Below are 18771 nucleotides of genomic sequence, written 5' to 3'. Positions count from 1 at the left end.
TTGTGAGCATGTTCCACACCTCAGAGAGCTCAAGGTAAAGGCACTGCAATTAAATGGGATCATCTCAAAGAGGTTCAATGATTTGCCCAGGCCCACCCTGCCAAAGCAGAGGCAAAGACAGAAGTAAAGCTCAAAGATTCTGAAAACCCAGTTTTACCCACTAGTCACCCTACTCTCCAGTCCTGGGAAGGAAGTGTATGATCAGCTAAGTGGATAACACTACAAAACAGTGATGGCTGGGTACAGACTGTGTCACTGCAGTCTGGTCAACAAGGAAGATGGTACCCATACCCTGAACTCTCTTGTTTTGAGAGCCCTCCCAAGTATCACAGAAAGCAAAAGCTCTTCAACTGACAGGCATGCCCATAGGCACAGCCACTGGTTCCTGGCCTGGTGAGGCTTGTCAACCTGTCTTGGAGAGCTAGCCATGTGGAGGTGTACTTCGGACAACATGCAATAGAGTTCTGCATGGATCAGGAGCAAAAGCTAATAGAAGTCAGGCAAGTGAGCTTCACACTGAGATGACCAGTTATCTGAAGAAGGAGGAGATAGATGGGAGCCTCACTCTAGTGCCATTCCCAGGCCCATAACCCAGGGAGACATTGGCAAAGCAGCTCTATGGGAAGCTCTCACCTACTGAGAGGCCTTGAGGAGTGAAGGAAAGCAGACTCACCTCTGCCAGCCCTTGCCCTGCAGTGATCGGTTCCAACCAATCCACAGGGAAATGCACAAAAGAACAAAGGGAAGGGATGGCTGGGAAGGAGCAAAGCAGGGGCAGAACCTGTGCCCCGGATGTGTCCCTGACCTTCCCCAGGCTTCTCCTCTATCAAATAAATGCTCTCCCTCCTAGATCTTCGACTTCCTTCCTTCCCTGGCTAAACTCACCTTAGCCATCAAGCAGGTTCAAAACTACCTCATCCTAAAGCACCTTCCCTTCATTCTATCTTTTTTTCACTACCCATCTTCTTGAAAGAGTAGCCGCATCACTCCCCCTATTTCTCCAACTTCTTTTTACTGTATAACCTTTATATGGTATAAAATGCTGTCCCGCCCCCTCTATGCCTCTAGCAAATCTCATTTGTTTGGTTTTTTGAGACAGGGTCTTGCTTTGTTGCCCAGGCTGGAGTGCAGTAGTGATGGAGTATGATGGTTCATCACAGCCTCCAACTCCTGAGCTCTAGCCATTCTCCCGCCTCAGCATCGCAAGTACCTGGGACCACAGACACGTGCCACCACATCTGGCTGCTTTTATTTTTATTTTTTTTTTTAGAGATGAGGTCTCACTACATTGCCCAAGCTTGTCACAAACTCCTGGACTCAAGTGATCCACCCATCTCGGCTTCCCAAAGTGCTGGGATTACAGGCATAAGCCACTGTACCTGGCCAAAACGACTCTTGATAAGGGCACACAGGCAGCCCTACTTCTTAAAATTCCCTACCACTGCCCTGTCTCCCAGAACTCCACTCCCTCCAGCGTTCTCCCTGCCTTGGTGTCATCTCATGGCAGAATCTCCCAAAGCTCTTTGAATTCTGGTGTTCCCCACAGAGTCCTCCCAGGCTCTCTTTCCATGTAGTACACCCTTGGGCATTCTATTCTCCTCTTCTCACATTTACATAGCAGTGCATCCCAAAACTTTGTGCCCTGACTAGTTTCCAGATCTTCTTTCACAACTGCCTCCCGGACCTCTCCACCAGACTGTCTCGCCAGTAATTTAGCATAGGATGTTCATAGTCATTGTCATTATCCGCTTCTGCCTGTCTCCTGCTCGCTTCTTAAATTCTCTCTATCAGGTACTGACATGACAGTCCACCTTGTCCCTTCCGGATCATCTTCAAATCTTCTCTCTTTATCACCCCTTTCCTCCGTCAAAAGTCATGAAGTTCAACTTACCCTATGTCAGGAATATTTTCTTGGTTATATTTGTCCTCTTCATTCCCAATGTCTCACCTTAATTTATATCCTTATTATCTCTTGTCTAGACTATAGCAACAACTGTCTAAGTAGTCTCTGCCAGTCTCTACCCAGGCTCCTACCAGTGCCCCAGTTTGCTACCAGAATTACCTTTCCAGAAAATAAGTATGGCCACAATATTCCATGCTTAGAAATCTCTGCTGGCTGCCTACTAATCACAGGATGAAACTGAAAGTTCTTTGCATGTTACACAACACTCCTAGCCACTCGGCATGATTTTGCAGTCCACAACCAGCCATTCCATAAATGCACTTGACATTGTGGCACCACCATGTCTATGAACAGTGACTACAGCAACTAGCACACTTTCTTTTCAGAACTCCATCCACTTGTACATGTTTCTTCTTCCACTTGGAGTTCTCCCATCCTCTCCCCTTTTCCTACATTCCCACTCATCCTCCAAGAGCCAGTTAACATGTCACCTTTTCCATGAAGCTTTTTAAACAACCCCAGGCAAGTCACATGATTAATTTATCTATTCAACCGACATGTGTTTGCTGAACAGTATACAAGATTATAGAGATGAAGGGGTTATAAAACAAAACCAAAACTAGAAGTGTCTTCTTTAATACAGCTTATGGTATAGTGACATCGACAGACCATACACATATAGTTGCTTTATTGGAATATATATATACATATATATGTATGTGTGTATATATATATATATATATATATATATATATATATATATATTCAAGTTGTAATAAGCACTTTGAACATGATGAATAGCACATGGTTATACAGAACCAAGGAATTTAGATAAAATGGTTCTCTATGCCTGTGGCCATGCCTTTCTTAAAATAATGTTGCCAGGCATAGTGGCTCACACTTGTAATACCAGCACCTTGGGAGCCCAAGGTGGGCAGATCACAAGGTCAGGAGTTCCAGACCAGCCTGACCTACATAATGAAACACCATCTATACTAAAAATACAAAAAATAGCCAGGCATGGTGGCACACGCCTGTAATCCCAGCTACTCAGGAGGCTGAGGCAGGAGAATCGCTTGAACCTGGGAGGCAGAGGTTGCAGTGAGCTGAGACCATGCCATTGCACTGCAGCCTGGGCAACAGAGCAAGACTCCATCTCAAAAAATTATAATAATAACAATGTTACTGTTTTTTCAAGCATCTGCTTAATTTACACGTCTAAACAGTCTTTGCTAGACCTTTAGTGCATCAGTGTTTTATTCATTTGTACATACCTGACACATACAGAATTTTAATAAGGATGTTTGTTGATTAAATGAATGAATGATTTAATTAATAAACCAACTATTTAACTCTAAATTAGAATATTCCACATGCAACTAAGTAAAGTGCATTCCAGTTGCTCATGTGCTACCTGAAATCTCTAGTTTCATTAAACACCAGTATACAAAGATTAAATTCAGAAATATATTTCATCTCTCCAAAATGAACTAGAGCTAGTTTTAAGAGAATAAATTTCAGCAATGGTAAGAGAAATAATACACTACAGAAATACTCAATTTCCTTAAAAACTGAGATTCCATTATCACTTTCTGATCCAGCCAGTCCAAGTAACAAACAAGAGAGATGTCAACAGTTCTGGAAATCAGCCTCCATTGGGGGCAAAATGGGATCTTTTCTAGCTAAGGCTGAGACTTGTTTGAAAATACAACACAGTTCAGAAGAAAACTTGGAAAGGGGTTATGCAAGGAATGGATAGACAGCTGCTGGCTGGTCCCAATGGAAGTTATGCTGGAAGCTCCGGATCTGATATTCAACAGTTCTGCTGCCAAATGTACAGACAAGCTCCCAGGACAAAAGTCACCAACAGCAAACCCTTGGAGCTGGAGAGAAAGCAAAATCTGCCTTTTTGTCCTTCTTCTGGGGGTTGGGGAAAAGAACAGCTATGCTATATGCTAGAGGGGCAGTAGAGGCCAATGCGGATGGTGTGGGATAGGAAAGGATGGTCTAGGACAGCTTCGTGGGTGTGAAGGAGTTTGGCAAACAACAGCAATGATTGTACATAAGCTGATTTCTCATACACACACACAGTCAATCCCCAAATCCTAAAAACTTCCTTTAAAACCACAGAATACTATAAACAGCTGACCATCAGGAGGCTGCCTGAAAGCTCAAGTATCTAGCAGGTGGGGACTTGTTTTCCAAGAGCTGGTTCAACAGGACAAACTGAGAATTGTGATCTCACTGGGGTGTGAACACCAGAATTCAAGCAGCAGATGGTGTGATTTAGTGGAAAGGCCATTGGACCAGGAGTTAGAGGCTGGGGACAGCATCCCAGCTTCTCTCCTCCTGCAACAGCGTGACCTTGGGCAAGTTGTTAACTTTTCTGAGCCTTTATTTCCTCAGCTATAAAATGCAGGAGGAGAAAACCAAAAACCTCTCCTTATCTAACTTTTAAAACTGTTGTGAGGATCAATAGAGATAATATATGTGAAGGTTCTTTGAAAATTGAAAAGGATACATTTTTTTCAATGAATCATTTTACAGCATTTTCTGTGAGACAAGCATTGATCTGCATGCATTTCAAATATTAAACAAAGGTGGCTCTTTGAGGTTGATACTATTACTATCCCTGTTTTAGAGAGAAGAAACGGGCACAGAACAAGTAAGACCCTTGCCTGTGGTAACACAGCTAAGGAACAGCAGGACAAGGATTTGCTCCCAGATACTCTGGCTCCTGAGTCTATGCTCTTAACAACTAGACTGTATTGGCTTATCACTAGTGGTTCCAATCTAGAGCCTAAAATTCTACCCTAAGATAGTCATTCATTTGACTGAACACTCTTCCAGTTAAAAAGTATCTTCAGAAGAATAGAACATCATCTTGTCCATCCCAATGTGAATTATTTCATAACATCGTCCCAATTTGGCAGCTAGGTAAGAGCCAGCTCTAGCCTGAGCACAAAGTAATATGAAACATAAAAGGTCACAAGATGGGTTCAGAGCATGAGACAAGGAAGAAGGCACAGCCAAGCTGAGATTCTGAAAATGGGGCTTAGAGAAAAACAAATGCTGTGGTTGAATCCAGAAATTCAAGGTGCACAGAGCACCAGGGGAAAGAAGGGTGCAAGCAAAACTCCGGCCAAAAAGAGGCAGAGAGGAGTCTCCTGGGATGTTCTTCCCTTCTGGGTTTCCAGAGTCTACCTCATGGCACTGCCAACTGGTTTGTGTCTCTGAAGAGCTGTGCCTGCCTCTCTGTGAAGATGGTGGCTGTCATTACCGGAGAACACATGCATGATGGGAGTCCCTGCCACAACGTGAGGAAGAGCAAGAGGAGAAAGAGTGAGCAGGGAGCCAAGAGCAGGGAAGGAAACTCTAGATGGTTACATTTAAAGGGATTTGTTCCACTGTCAAAACCAGAAAGCTCTCCCCAAGAGCCAGCTTTAGAGAAGGAAGCCTGAAATGACAGAGAGGAGGCAGGATGTTATTAAGGAAGCTCTTTGGAAAGGAGGCTGAAATAAGGGAAGAAATGTTAGGCAAAAGACAGGTGTGTCCATAAAAATCCACCACTGTACCGTGATGGACCAGGAATGCCTGGGGGATGCACAGAAACTAGGCTTTAGTGTTTCTCAAAGGCTCCTAAAGCCACCTGATTCTCTAGGGCCAGGACAGCTCTTTAAATCCAGGCCATCAGAGCCCTTGCCTATTCCCAATTCTCTCCAACGACTGGGCTAGGACCCAATGACGGCCAAGCTTGTGAAACTGCAAAACTCACACCTCCTCTCAACTGCCCATTCCCTTTCCTGGGCCCCATGCTCAGGAGAGACATCAACCTCTTCCCCTCCTGGAGCTGGGGGCCCCAGGCCAAGCTGGCATCAGCTCCCACTCAGGCTCAGGCTGTCGGGTGCTCAAACAAAGACATATTCGGACCCTCCTGCAGAGAGAGGGGGCCTATTTCTGGGCCCAGAGGGAGCTGGCCTTAATCGGCTACACAGTGAATGACAACAATGTTAAGAATGAAAATATGGTTTGGGGGGATAGTCCCCAGGAGCCCAACATTTTGGTATTTAAAGGAACTTTAATGAGCTTAAGAGGCTAATCTGGAGTTCAGGAGGGGGTGTTTTGTTTTGTTTCGAAAAGTCCTTTTAAAGATTCCTGAGGCTTGATAGGGAGGAGGCAACAGAATTCTGAGTCCAGGCGTGGCTGCTGTGCAACTGAAGGGGCAGGATGGAATTAGGAGAGGAAGCTGCTCCAAAGAGCTCTTCTCATCGCAGCAGTAGAACCTGGCACTCAAGAGATGTAGGGTGCTTCTTTCCAGGCTGGAGAAGTATGATGTACAGAGAAGGAGCCAAGAGTTGAGAAAGAGTGATGTGTTTACATCCTACCGAATGCTAACCAGGCTTCTGGCCAAATGACTCTTTCTCCGGGTTTATTGATGACAGCATCAGATTCAGGTACTTCTCTCACCCACCAAAACACACCCACCTGTAGTAGCAGGACATAATCCAGCATCCACTAAGGTGCCAGGCACAGTCAGAAAGGCTTTTAGGGGCCCCTAAATGGTTGCCCAAAGAGTAATGGTCATGGGGTCATACAAACCTGAGAGTTACACGACTCACTATCTATTTGCCTGAGCCCCAAGCAACTGAGTGGTCACGTGACTATTATTTTGTGCATCTAAAAGGCTAATTAGGCCAGGTGCAGTAGCTCATGCCTATAATCCCTGCACTCTGGGAGGTTAAGGTGGGAGGATCGCTTTGAGGTCAAGAGTTCGAGACCAGCCTGAACAACATAGCAACACTCTGTCTCTACTAAATAAATAAATGGCTAATTAGAAAATCAAAAGAGCACTAACAGTCCACAAAAGTAGTTTGGGCAAAAAATGAGGCAGTTGATGAAATGGAGTTTAAGAACATCTGATGGATGCTTGCAAGAGTCAAGTTAATAGAATTCCACAGGGTATAGGGGAGGGAGAAGGGGACAGAGGCAGATGTGAAGTCTAGATACAGCATCTGGTCCATTCCAGGCAAGGCTGGACACTTAAGATATTTTTAATACAGATGGAGTTTAACTGGATCAGTAGGATAAGGCGATCCAGTCCATAGTGCCCAGATAGCTCTCAGAGACAAATCGATCAATCTATCACTCTATTATACAACAATAATAATAAAACACAGATTGATCTATTGGTGTGAGGAGATGCTGGAGGCCCAGAGAGTCAGAAAAGCCAGACATATTTGCTGTTATCCAAAAATAGGATCCCCAAACTGGAATCTCGAAAGGCTGGAAGAGAGCAAACCCTTTCATGTGACTTCAGTTAGAGGACTAGGAAAAGCAAGGTCCACTTTGTATTTTTAGTTGTTATGACATTATGGTGCAATAATGGGGAATCTGGCAATCGTTTCATTAAATTCTAGTTAATCTGTGCATGGCAGCAAGGCGACAAGCTCTGCAGATGACTAGTTGCCGTGTTTGACCACTGTAAGAACAGCACAGAGGTAGGCTTTCAAAATCCTTTTTTAACTACCCAGATGGGGCTATTTGTGATGAGACCAAGTATACCCACGGGGTAGGAAACCAATGTAGGGCCACAGTTTTCTTCCTTACATAATGTCTTCACTAATACTTCAGGGTTTCTGCCGCATTCCAGTTGCATCTGCTGTCTAATGCCAAAAGAAACTTAATCCCTATCCTAAGTCTCATTTTATTTATTTTCAGTAGTGTGAAAACAAACATGTAGCAAGATTACAGTGTTTACACCTCCTTTTTAGCCGATATAGCTCTAATCCTCCCGTTAATTAACACCAGGGCCATAGCAATTTTATTAATTTCATCTTGGTTAAAAATATAGACAGATAATTGTGCTTTACTAAAATAACAATTTGACATTTGGGGGGTGTTCGCTTCATTCTAGCAAGATGGTCGATCAGATTTTATTTGATGTATGACAAGGAGACACAAAGCTGCAGACGACAGTAGTCGGTGATAACGTAACTAAGTTTAGTTGTGAGAAAACGACTGAAACACCTCATATCACACTAGTCAAAGGACACTAAGGAGAAAACGTTAATCCTATGGGGTACCAAGCCAGAGTCTCTCGTTCAGAAAACAGGCCATTCTAAAGGGGCCCGAAGGGGAAAAAGGCATCTTTTCTCTGTTCTCTCCGATATTTGCTCCAGAATCTTTTCTACGCTTTGCTCTTTAAATTACCAGCTTCCCCAAATCAAATCTGAAAACGCCACTGGCAGTGACTGTCCTAATGTTCCTAAGAGACTTTTTTAAGAGAAACATATAGAGCATTCCTAAGAGGAAGTCTCAGGCATGTTGGAAATAGAGCTGGGCCCTCCCACATAGGAACCTTTCTGCTTCTATGCAGAGGGCGGGAGAGACACACCTCACCCCATCCAGCCCCCATCTCACCCTGCAAGTGGTTTATACAAGAACTTCTCTCTGAAGATGTGAAAGACCATTTACAAATCCATGTCAGGAAAATAAATGTTTAAAAAAAGAAAGAAAATTGAAAAACACTGAAGTAGATCTAAGATTTCAGAAGTAGGGCAGAAATGATTTTTAAATCTTTCTCTTGGGGATGTGATTGCATTTTTTCCTCATAATTCATTTTCTAGTGTTGTACAACTGTACTTAATAACCAAGATCATAACGTTCAGTATTGGTTATTTTGAATCTGATAAAATTCAACCATGACATTTTGTAATACGCATTTATTCTAAAATGCTTTAGTAAATTTCTGATCATGAGTATTTTAAACCCTTGTCTATTTTCTCCCTTCTAAACACTATGACCCAAATAATTTCTTTGACTATAAAATAAATATCAGCTGATATTGAAATAATTGGAATTGTTCTCATTAGAGAAAAAAATCCCTGCTCAGCATCTCCAAAAACCTTCCCAGAATTAAAAAGCAATAAGGAAGAGGCCTCCCTAAAACCAGTAATGGTCTTTTGATTAATAATTATAAATAGGAAAAATGAAAGCAGAAAGAAAGAGAACAATGAATGATCAAGAAAGTTATTGTCACTAAAGTCTGAATATCAAAAGCTACTTCCTAGCCAGGTAGATGTACTATTTAAAACCAGGCTGAATAAATAACTTTTTAAAATGTGTTCCATTTATGTAAGGATCAAAAGAATCCCATAAGCCTACTCTAAAAAGGAATGTTCATATCTAGTATTTTAATTCCCAGAATACTATTAATATCTACTCCTGCCACCTAATTTTATTTCAAAATTTTAAGCCTTAGATTCCAAGAAAGTCTTACCCAGGGACCAATACATATAAAAAAAGAAAACACCTCTGAGCAAGGAATGCTTCCAATCACCCTCTAAAATTAAAAAGAGAGAAAGAGAGAGAGAGATTAAGTGCCTGCACAAACACAGCCACAGCCCATGGATGGTGCTTGTGCCAAGCTAAGCCCCCTGCAATTTAACACAGACATCAGTTTATTGCCTAGCTGTGTTTGATTTTTATATTCCTGAATTTTGTTGTGCCAGGAGTGGGGCCAACAAAAGATAAAGTAAAGCAAAACTGTAACAATTGCCTCTGTAATTTCATCTGCGGGCTCCTTTCATGAGTAACTGCATGCCCAATTTTGATCTCCAAGTAACATCACAGTAATAAAACCAAACTAATTCCTCCTCACACATACACACACACCTCCTCCACTACCTTGATAAAATGCAGAATTAGTTCATTACTGATCTTAATAGATATCATTACCTAAGTCGTTTTCACCGCAGGGCTGCCAATCAGCAGGTCCAAAGAAAGATGCAGAGAAAGCTCTATGTGTGACAGCCACTTTCCCCCTTTCAGTCCCTCTCTTTGGAAAATTGGTCTGCTCCAAAAGAAAGGAAAGAAAACATCCACTGGGAAAGGTTTCCCAAGGCCTGTGATTTGCTGACATGTGGGGAGTTATGATGTTGTGAGAACAGCCCCGATGACAGCAATACTATCCCACACTGCTCCTAGGATGTCCAGAGCAATCCGAGGGGTCATGATAAACTTCATATGTGAGGGCAGAGGGCCCCGCCTGACCCACAGAGCCAGGCACATGAAAGAAACAATAAAAACTTGATTTAACTGTGGTATCCCTTCCAGAAGACTTAATTATCTATTGTATTACCACATTCCCGTTATTCAGCAGTCTCTTCTGTCTCAGACTGAAGTCCAACTGCAGTATTTGTTTGGAACAAATTCAGGGAAAACTCCAAACTAACCAGATCATAGAGGACTCAGTTAAATCGGGAACAACAGTTACATAAATAGAAGTCCCATAGGCTGGAAAATATTTTGGTTGTTCGCTAACTTTCAGAAACGTTGAAGACAGTTGAAGTCACTTTTAAAACATCTACACCTATGTATCCTCATGTTGTCATCCCACCAAACTAGCAATTTTTCCACGTTGACATGTCATAAACAACAAAGATAGCCTTCAGTTCTTAATTTCTATACATTAATAAATCAGTGTTCTACACTCTCCCCTTAAAGGCTTAGTTTTTTGGAGTAATCAAAAGATAAATTATTCCTACTGTCATCACAGTATATGAGACAAATACTTAATAAAACATCCTGAAATCTTCTGATGAACAGTTGTGTGTGCAAGACGCCACTGTCGACTCTATTTTAATTAGAGAAACCTGGTGTTTGACATTGTGAAGGTGTGATAACTAGTTGAGACAATGAAATTTTAATTTAACTGGTTGCCTAACACCATAGACAGATAGCTAATAAGTCAAACGCAAAACTTCCCAATAGCCAGAAAGGCACATACAGATGGCTAAGATAAATTTGATAAACTTGCTTTGCTAATACTATGCTTATGATTGCCACTGAAAACTGTGCATTCCCTATATATTCTTTCATTTAAATGTGTAGAAATAGCATTTGAATTTCATGAATTTTTGAAAGCAAGGCACTGCCTGCATATTCGTTTTTTATTAAGTGCTCCATAATTTACCACCAGTATCTTCTTGCCACATAACTTTCACCTCATTTCCTTCCCATTTTCTTTGTTTGGGCCTCACATTTTTCAGAGATCCACCAAGGGGGGGCGGGGAGCAAAGCTATTTTTACAAATTTATTTTTTAAAGAGAAAAATGCTCTTTGTAATTGCTTCAGGACTATTGTCTAAAATTGAGTTGTATTTCCTCTGGAGGATAAATATCTGGTCATTCCAGAGAGCTTCTTTGCAAGACCTATTCCTGCACTCTAAGTGGAAAAAGACTGTGAGAAATTCTTGATGGTGAGGACAACACAGACAGAAAAACTGCTGAGCTATAAGCCTCCTGAAGGCAGGCTCTGAGACTTTTTCTCTCTGTCCTCTCCTTGTCTAGCCTACTGACTTGCGTATATGAGCTCCATAAAAGCTAACTGAATACACAAGTTTGTTCTGAGCCTAATTTTTTTTTTTACACACACAAACAAAAATCCCTCTTTCTCCTTCAGGCACCACCATGCAGACTGAGACCATTAAGATTATCAAATCTATGAAAACCCTATTTTATTGGAAGAAGAATATGATTGGGATGGGAAATAGAGAAGAGAAAAACGGAATTTTTAAAAGGAATAAATTAATCTAACAAGCAATTGATGGGCTAAGCACAGACCAGTACTGATATCATGCCATTAGCTAAAGAGGACAAGAAACTCGATTTTCTAAATCTGTGTTTCCAAAAATATTTTAAAATTAAAATCCTCCGCTGAAACGTCAGCACCTCTCTGAACAATGTAGCTCACATCCCTCTCTAAAGTCTTCTAGGTTCTGGCTAACAGCTGGCAAGTTGATCCCTGCAATTTTCCCTTTGCAGAAATAGCTTTGTGAGAAGAGAACTGACCCTCCTGGGCTAATCAGCCCAAACCGCGCCAAACCTGGAGGGCTGAAATGGAAGGGACATTGTTGTGTTAAGTACTTTACAACAACTGTTTCTTCTCCTCTTGACACAGCCTGACTTCCTTAAAGAAGATTTGACTGGCCAGACAGCTGTGTTGACCCTTAAGCCTTCTTTGGTTCGTGATTTTTTTTTTTTTTAACAAACAGAATAGAAATTCACAACCCAAATCCTTTCCTAAGCTCCAATACTTGTGAATTTGCTAGTGTTGTGCCTGAAGGATGTGGACATTTCAGTAATCTATAAGCAGAAAGTTAAAGATTGAGTCTACACAATACCAAAACCTTTCCATGAAAAGCGAGAGAGAAAAAAGCGAGCAATCAGCCAGAAGCTTTTATTCAAAGGTGATACTTGAAGTTGTGTTGGCAAAATCCATTTAACTACCTAAAAATTACACTTTCACTCAGACACCATGTCAATAAACAGACAACCAAGAATAGAGACAGGCGTATCTTCTTTCAAAAATGTTAACCATAATATCATTTCATAAGTGGTCATAAGAAGTTTTCACTTCTTTATATATTTACATATTGTCAAACTCATCCAAATTGAAGCACATTTTTAGTTCTGAAAAAAAGCCAAGCTATTGTCTTTTCAAAACGACACACACACGCAAAGAAAAATACCTAGTACTCTCTCCACATGGGAGTAAAATTCGATCATTTTAGGGCAAAAAAGCAGAGTGGCAGAAATAATTTTTTGTGTGGTCACAGGGTCTAATCACTTTGTCCATTTTTTAAACTTGCATAACTCTAGACAACAGGAAAAGAAAATAATTTGTTTATTCTCAGTGCTTTTTGTTATACTGAGACTTCTCCCGCTCAGCCCCTTTCATTGTCTGTTTTTAATAACATGATAGAACTGCTTTCCACGCATGCTAACCCTCCTTTGATTATCCTCATGTAATGCTGTCCCTTTCATTCGCCAGTGACAAATGCAGAATTCTGCGCCTGCACGCGCGCGTACACGCAGTCAAGCTACACCAGTCCTAAAGCACAAAAACAGAGACCTCCGGATCAGCCACTCTTCTTCAGTCATTTCCAAAGCCCTGCGAAGCCAATACCCTTATTAATTAAACATTTCGGAAGTAAAGCCCGTTCCCTCTCCTTACATTTCCTAAGCTCCTCCAGGCACGCCCGGAGAGAATAAGGAAGTTCTTCTACCTCCCACTTCCTGGCCTCATCCAGGCGTTGGTGTTATAAAAATCTAGCTTCGAAACATTCACTTTCTTAAATGTCTGCCCCCCAGTTCTCCTGTAAACATCCCAGAACGTTCGTGAGGACAGGAGGGAACTGAACCTGCTCCGTGGCAGAAGAGTATATCCACACCTGAATAGGTTGAAGAAGGCTTCAGTTCAGGCCCCAACTACTGTCCTAAAAGCCCCTGCGTCAGAGGGTTCTGGAGAAAAGGGTAAAGGCTACAGTCAAAGGGCGAACCGGCTGTGCGCTGAGCTCCGAGTGGCAGCAGCGCCATTTCCGAGCCCAAACTGTCCGGACTCCAACGAACACACCCGAGCTGAAAACACCCACAGGACGCAGGGGACAGAAGCTGCGGGGTCAGTACAATCTCGCCGCCCGGCACAAGAGCGAGGCTGGCGCGGACACCTGGGTAAGAAGGGTGGGAACCCGCGAGGAGACTTGGGGTCACTGGCAACCCGCATGGCACTCCGGTAAAAGGGAGAGACCAGCTTGGAGAGGGCAAGCTTGAGGGATTCCAAGGCTAACAAAGAGTGGCCTCTGGGAATAGCCGAGTCAGAGGAAGGGGTCTAGGAGGACTAGAAACTAGGCGAGCGGACCGTGGAGGAGACATCGCGCTCACTTCTGCGGGGCTCGGACCACTGTTGCTCGCACCCGCACGCATCTCTTCCCTACCACCTTCCCGGGAAGGGTAATGTACAGGACTGGACTGAAGGGAAGTTCTGCGTCGCTGGGCGTGCCTCTTGGGCCTTCCAGAATAGGACTAGGGTAAGGGAGGACAAAGTCCTGGACGCACGCTGATGCCGGTGCGTGGGGAGCGCTGCGGGGGCGCGGCCACTTACTTCTCGTAGTCATATTTGCAGTAGAGCTTCTTGTCCCGGTAGAAGCAGGTGGTCTCCAGGGGCTCTTTGCAGGAGGCGCACTGCACGCACTGCTCATGCCAGAAGCTGTCGTTGAGCCGCAGCAGAAACCTGTCCAAGATGACCCGCTGACAGCCCTCGCAGACAGACTTGGGGCTCACCGCTCTGCCTGTAGCCACAACAGACGTTCGCGGGTGAGCAGCCCCGGCGGGTCGACCCTGCCAAACCTGGCCGGGACTTGCTCCTAATCCCTTCACCCCACGGATTTCCCCAGCGGCCCCCATCCCAGGGAGCCCCTGCTAAATCAACCAAACTGAGATTCGGAAAAAATCAAGTGGCTTGTCTAATAAACGAGGACTAGGTGAGAAGGTTTAATTCCTAGCGGGGGAGGGCGCAGAAATCAATAATTGGCCTTTAATTATCAAACATACCCAGGTGTGCTCGCAAAGGTGCGCACATCCTCTAAGATTAAATTATATACAAATTTGTGCTATCGGGTTTATTACGTCGTAATTATTAAATCACTATGCCTGTCTCTACTGACTGTTTTTAAAACTGAGAATACATAAGAACAATTTGGATTTTTTTTCTTTGTTAAAACGCAGTTCTGTTCCATTTTTTGAGGGGAAACTTAAAATTTTCTCTTTTCTTCCTAAAAAGTCCAGGGGGCGAGTACAGCAAAATACCGTCTCGCTCCCAAGCAAACCTAACATTATTCAAACTGATGATCCCCAAACTGTTGCTTCTTGACTGGGGTGCAAACTGCACATGGGTTTTTCATAACTAAGAAGCGTCAAAACAGAGACAGGGGAAAAAATTAGGGGAAGCAGCAGGCCGCGGAGTGTCCCGGCCGGCATACCCAATACCAAGCGCGTTCGGCAACCGCAACTGGGTATGGGGGCGAAACGGGCCTCAAAGCGACTCTGCAAAGGCAGGGAATCCACTCTTTCCTACCCCTTGGGCTTTCTGTGTTTTGTTCCTTTAGGCTGTGGGGGGCGGAGAGGTGGTTCAGGTGGTGAGGCTTGGCCACCTTGATTGGCACTTTTCACAGCTATTTAAAGAAGGCCTTGTCATTCCAGGACTAACACTCTTGCGCTCCCCATTTCCAGCCTACACTCTTCTCACTCGCCCCTTTCGAGAGGCCGGGCCACCGGCTCGAGAACTGGGCCAGCCGCTTTGGGGAGCGGACGAGGAAGGTTAGGAGAAGCAGCGAGACAGACCTCAATTTAACAATTCTATTTTCTTTTGGCAGGGTCTCAGCGTCCTGGGCTACGACCCGGGCGTTGAGAGCGAACGTGGGCCGAACGGAGGGCACTAGCGAAACGCGACACCCACTATGTACATAAATCCGCACGCGCTGCCCGCCAGGGTACTGCCTGCCCTGGCCTCTGCTCTCCTCCCAGGCTGGGCCAGTACGAAAGTTCCCGAAAGGGGAGTTCGAAGAGGGGCGCTCAGTGCCCATGATTTCGTTTCATCTGGGGTGCTGGGGCGTGGGGAGATTCCTCTCTCGATACGTTTCCCCAGCAGAACTGTCTAGTCCTCCGCATTTATCCCGCTCTAGCGGTTCCAAGTGAAAGCGGCAAGAGGTTTAAATGACAAAACGTAAAATCTCTCCTGCTACACAAATTAAAACACGGGATTCCCACACTTGAAAAGCTCCAAGGGCGGAGTGGGTGGGAGAGCTATAACCAGAATCTCTGGCTTCAGCTCTGCAAGACTCGTGTGTGCACACTCTTCCGGGGTCTCTGACTCTCTGCTCCTCCGCAGTCACTGCAAAGGAGTTGTAGGGTTGGGCTGGAGGGACCCACTGGACCAGGCATCCAGCTCCAGTTAATTAACGCCGAGGCGAGGGCCCAGCCGCGCGGTCTAATCCCCGCGCTGCGCTGCCCACCGGCCAGGAAAAGTCTCTCAGCTGTGCCCAAGGCTGAAATTGGGGCTGGAGTTGATGGGGAAGAGAAGCCGCCTCGAACTTGGACGCTCCGGGCCTTGAGTCTCCGATGCTATAGCCTCTAGGCCACGAGAAGAGGGCGGCATTTATCGGACGTCGATTAGCTCCAAGATTAAAAATTCAGCCCTGGGTATTTTTAATCACTTGCCACTCAGACGCCTTCGAAACAGCTCGCCCGCCCCTCGCGGCTTTGGGGAATTCGCTGCCCGGTGCGTGAGGCCTGGAGCGGCTTGCTGGATTTATTTGGGTAGGGACGACCCACAAGGACTGATAGATAGCGACCCGGCTCAACTGAGTGCCGGAAAGAGGGGCGCTAGTTCCCCTATAGCGCACCGGGTCCCAGAGAGCCGGGATCCAGAGCTCAGGGCCAAGCGGAAAGAGAGTGCGCCCGGGACGCACCGCCTGAACACTCACCCAGCAGCGAGGAGAAGGAGGCCGAAGTGTCGATCGCGCTTTGAAAGTTCTCCTCCATCTTTAGGCCGTCCAGCATGTTCGGGCCGGGCCGGGAGGACCTGTAGAGGAGAAACGATGAGTCTGACGTCCGTGTCCGCTGGGACTTGGCGCCCGCAGCCACAGCACTCCTGGGAGGGAGTGTCCAGGGCGACCAGAATCAGCCTGGAGGGTAGAGTTCAGTCAGCCAAGAGAATGTAGGGTGGGAGGAGAGATCAGTCACAGCGAACTGCTCTGACTGATCTGATTTCACTTGAAGTCAACGGGTTTTGTACTTAGGCCTCCGCCCCCCAACTGCGTTTCTCCTCCTGCCCCCCCCCCACCTTCATCCCTGGCCCCAGGTTTTCCATCCGGAGTCCGACTCCGCCCCAACCTATACAAAGGTGGCCCTTGGGACGTCTCTGCAGGAACCCAGCTACTGGGATATGATGGGCATGTAAAAAGTGGGTGCCCTCCCTCGCGCGACCCGGTCCAGGCACGCGGGACGATGGGGCTTGCAATCCCGCGTCTCGGCCGCCCCATTGCGGCCCTCACCTGCCCGGGTCGAGGAGAGGCAACGTTAGGGACCCAGGCAGCGTCCCGCCCGCTTCTAGACTCTGGGCGCTGCGCTCTGCTGGGGGGCGCGCGGGAGCCGGTGTGCGGGGCGCGCAGGGAGGTCCTCCCGCCGGTCGGCCAGCGCCGGGAATGTCTGCAGAAGCAAAGAAGTCGCCTCGGGGAGGAGCCCCGGCTGGCCCGGCTCACTCTTGGATGCATTTCAAATCAACTTTCAGAAACACGCCCGCCCGAGCCGCAGTCTAGGCACCGGCAGCCTTCCTTACCTGGTAGACGAGCTCTCTCCCAGAGGCTGGAGCAGAGAGAAGTTGCGGGGCGCTGCGGGAAGCTCGGCCCGGGAAGGCGTCGCCCCCGAGACTGCAGCCGGAGGAGCCGCCCTCAGCGCCGGAGCGCCGGGGAGGGAGCCGGAGCGAACGGCGGCCCCTGGCTCTGCTCCTCGGCGCGCCCGGGCCGGGCCGGGCCGGGACTTGGTCGCGAGCGGCCGGCCTTCCCGGGACGTCCTGCCAGTCCGCGTCTCTCCTCAGCAGGAGCAGAGGGCCGGGGGCTCCTCCGCGGCTAGGAGGGAAGGCAGAGGCCCAGGGTCCTGGGTGCGAGTCGGCCCTGCTTCGCCGGGGCGGATCCTGCAGCTTCTGACAGGGGCTGCGACGCCGCGCGCGCGGCAGAGGAGAGGGGGTGGGGTGCGCTGGGCGGGGGGCTGGCAGCGCGTCCCGCGGCGGGGCCGTTGTGCTCCCTTTCCCAGCCCGGCTTCGAGGCCACTTCATGGCCGCGGCCCTGGGAGGTCTCGGACACGCTAAGTTTTCTCCCCTCCAGGTGTGACTGTTACCTCGGGGCTCTCTGGCCTGGTCACCCCCAATGCCCCTCACCCCGACTGGGCCTTTGCGGGGATGTCCGCGCCTCCTAGACCGCGGCACGGACACGGTGATTCCCCACAGCTCTCCAACTGCTGCAAGTGATAAAAGCGCTGCAGTCCTTACCCAGACACGGGGAAGCGCTGAGAAGCCGTTTACACCAGTGGTTGTGGGCCCAGCAGCTCCGAGCTACTCAAACCCCTCATCACCCCAGGGCTCTCGCAATCTCCCAACTTCCTTTAAGCTCGAACCATATTCACCGATGGGGTGTACAGAGGCCATGGGGCCCACAGCCTAAGAATCATGCTCCTGGGAGACACTAGGTGGGATCTGCCCCCAGATGCTGAACCTGCAATGGCACTGAGCAGGAAATCAGGTAAAGGGACATTGTTAGCGGAACGAAGTATCTGGGGGGGAAATGTGAATTCTCTGCACCTCCTAACTTTAATGTACAATGACAGATCTTTAGCCCCTCCAGGGGCAGGAATACGGTGGTATCCGTCTGTATATCCCAGGGGATAAGCAGGTAGCATGGCCCCAAGTGGATGCTCAATAAATACATCTCAGTGCTGGCTAGCGTTGATCATTTATTTTGTGCCAGCTTTGGTTACATAGTCAAGTCATTTAATCTTTACAACAACCCCCATGAAGTGAAGACAACTGTTATCCCAATCTTACGAGGAAAATGGAAGGGAATTCACGCAATCCAAGACCCATCATCTGAATACCCTGGGAAGGTTCAATTCAGTGTGATTCTCTGGGGCACCTTCAGTTCCTGAACTGAACTGAACTGAGGTGAAATTGGCAGGCCATTTGACATGGTGAACTCAAACAGAGGAGATGCCCATAGCTAGGGTTTTCTATTACCTCCTCCAAAGACCAGCCACTTCTTGATTTTTAAAGAAAAAGTGCTGGCAGCAACTTGCTCTAATGTGCTTAGGAGCAGCGACCCCACTCGCCATTCTAAGTGCTTTCTGCCAGCAGGCACAAGCCAAACACTGAATATGACTCCAAAGAAACAAGAGGAAATGGCAAAGAGGCTAATATGTTCTATTTGAATGCTGCTTTACACCTAGGGCATTTTCACACACATGATTTTGCTTGATCTT

The 18771-nt window shown here is 46.5% G+C and overlaps 1 protein-coding gene across 1 annotated transcript in view; it reads right to left on the bottom strand.

Annotated features, from left to right (window-relative positions):
* The window catches only part of LMX1A (LIM homeobox transcription factor 1 alpha), a 151195-nt gene extending 134893 nt beyond the window's left edge, over positions 1-16302 (bottom strand). Inside the window, exons 1-2 of the mRNA XM_003928067.2 lie at positions 16227-16302; positions 13847-14033 (exon numbers count right to left, since the gene is read on the bottom strand). Of these exons, the coding sequence (XP_003928116.1) occupies positions 13847-14033; positions 16227-16302 (263 nt within the window). The remainder of the gene's footprint in view (positions 1-13846; positions 14034-16226) is intronic.
* Positions 16303-18771: the final 2469 nt, after the last annotated feature.

Source organism: Saimiri boliviensis, chromosome 19, assembly GCF_048565385.1.
Source record: "Saimiri boliviensis isolate mSaiBol1 chromosome 19, mSaiBol1.pri, whole genome shotgun sequence".
Lineage (NCBI taxonomy): Eukaryota > Metazoa > Chordata > Mammalia > Primates > Cebidae > Saimiri > Saimiri boliviensis.
Note: the sequence above shows the minus strand (reverse complement) of the source record. Positions and strands in the feature narration are given on the sequence as shown.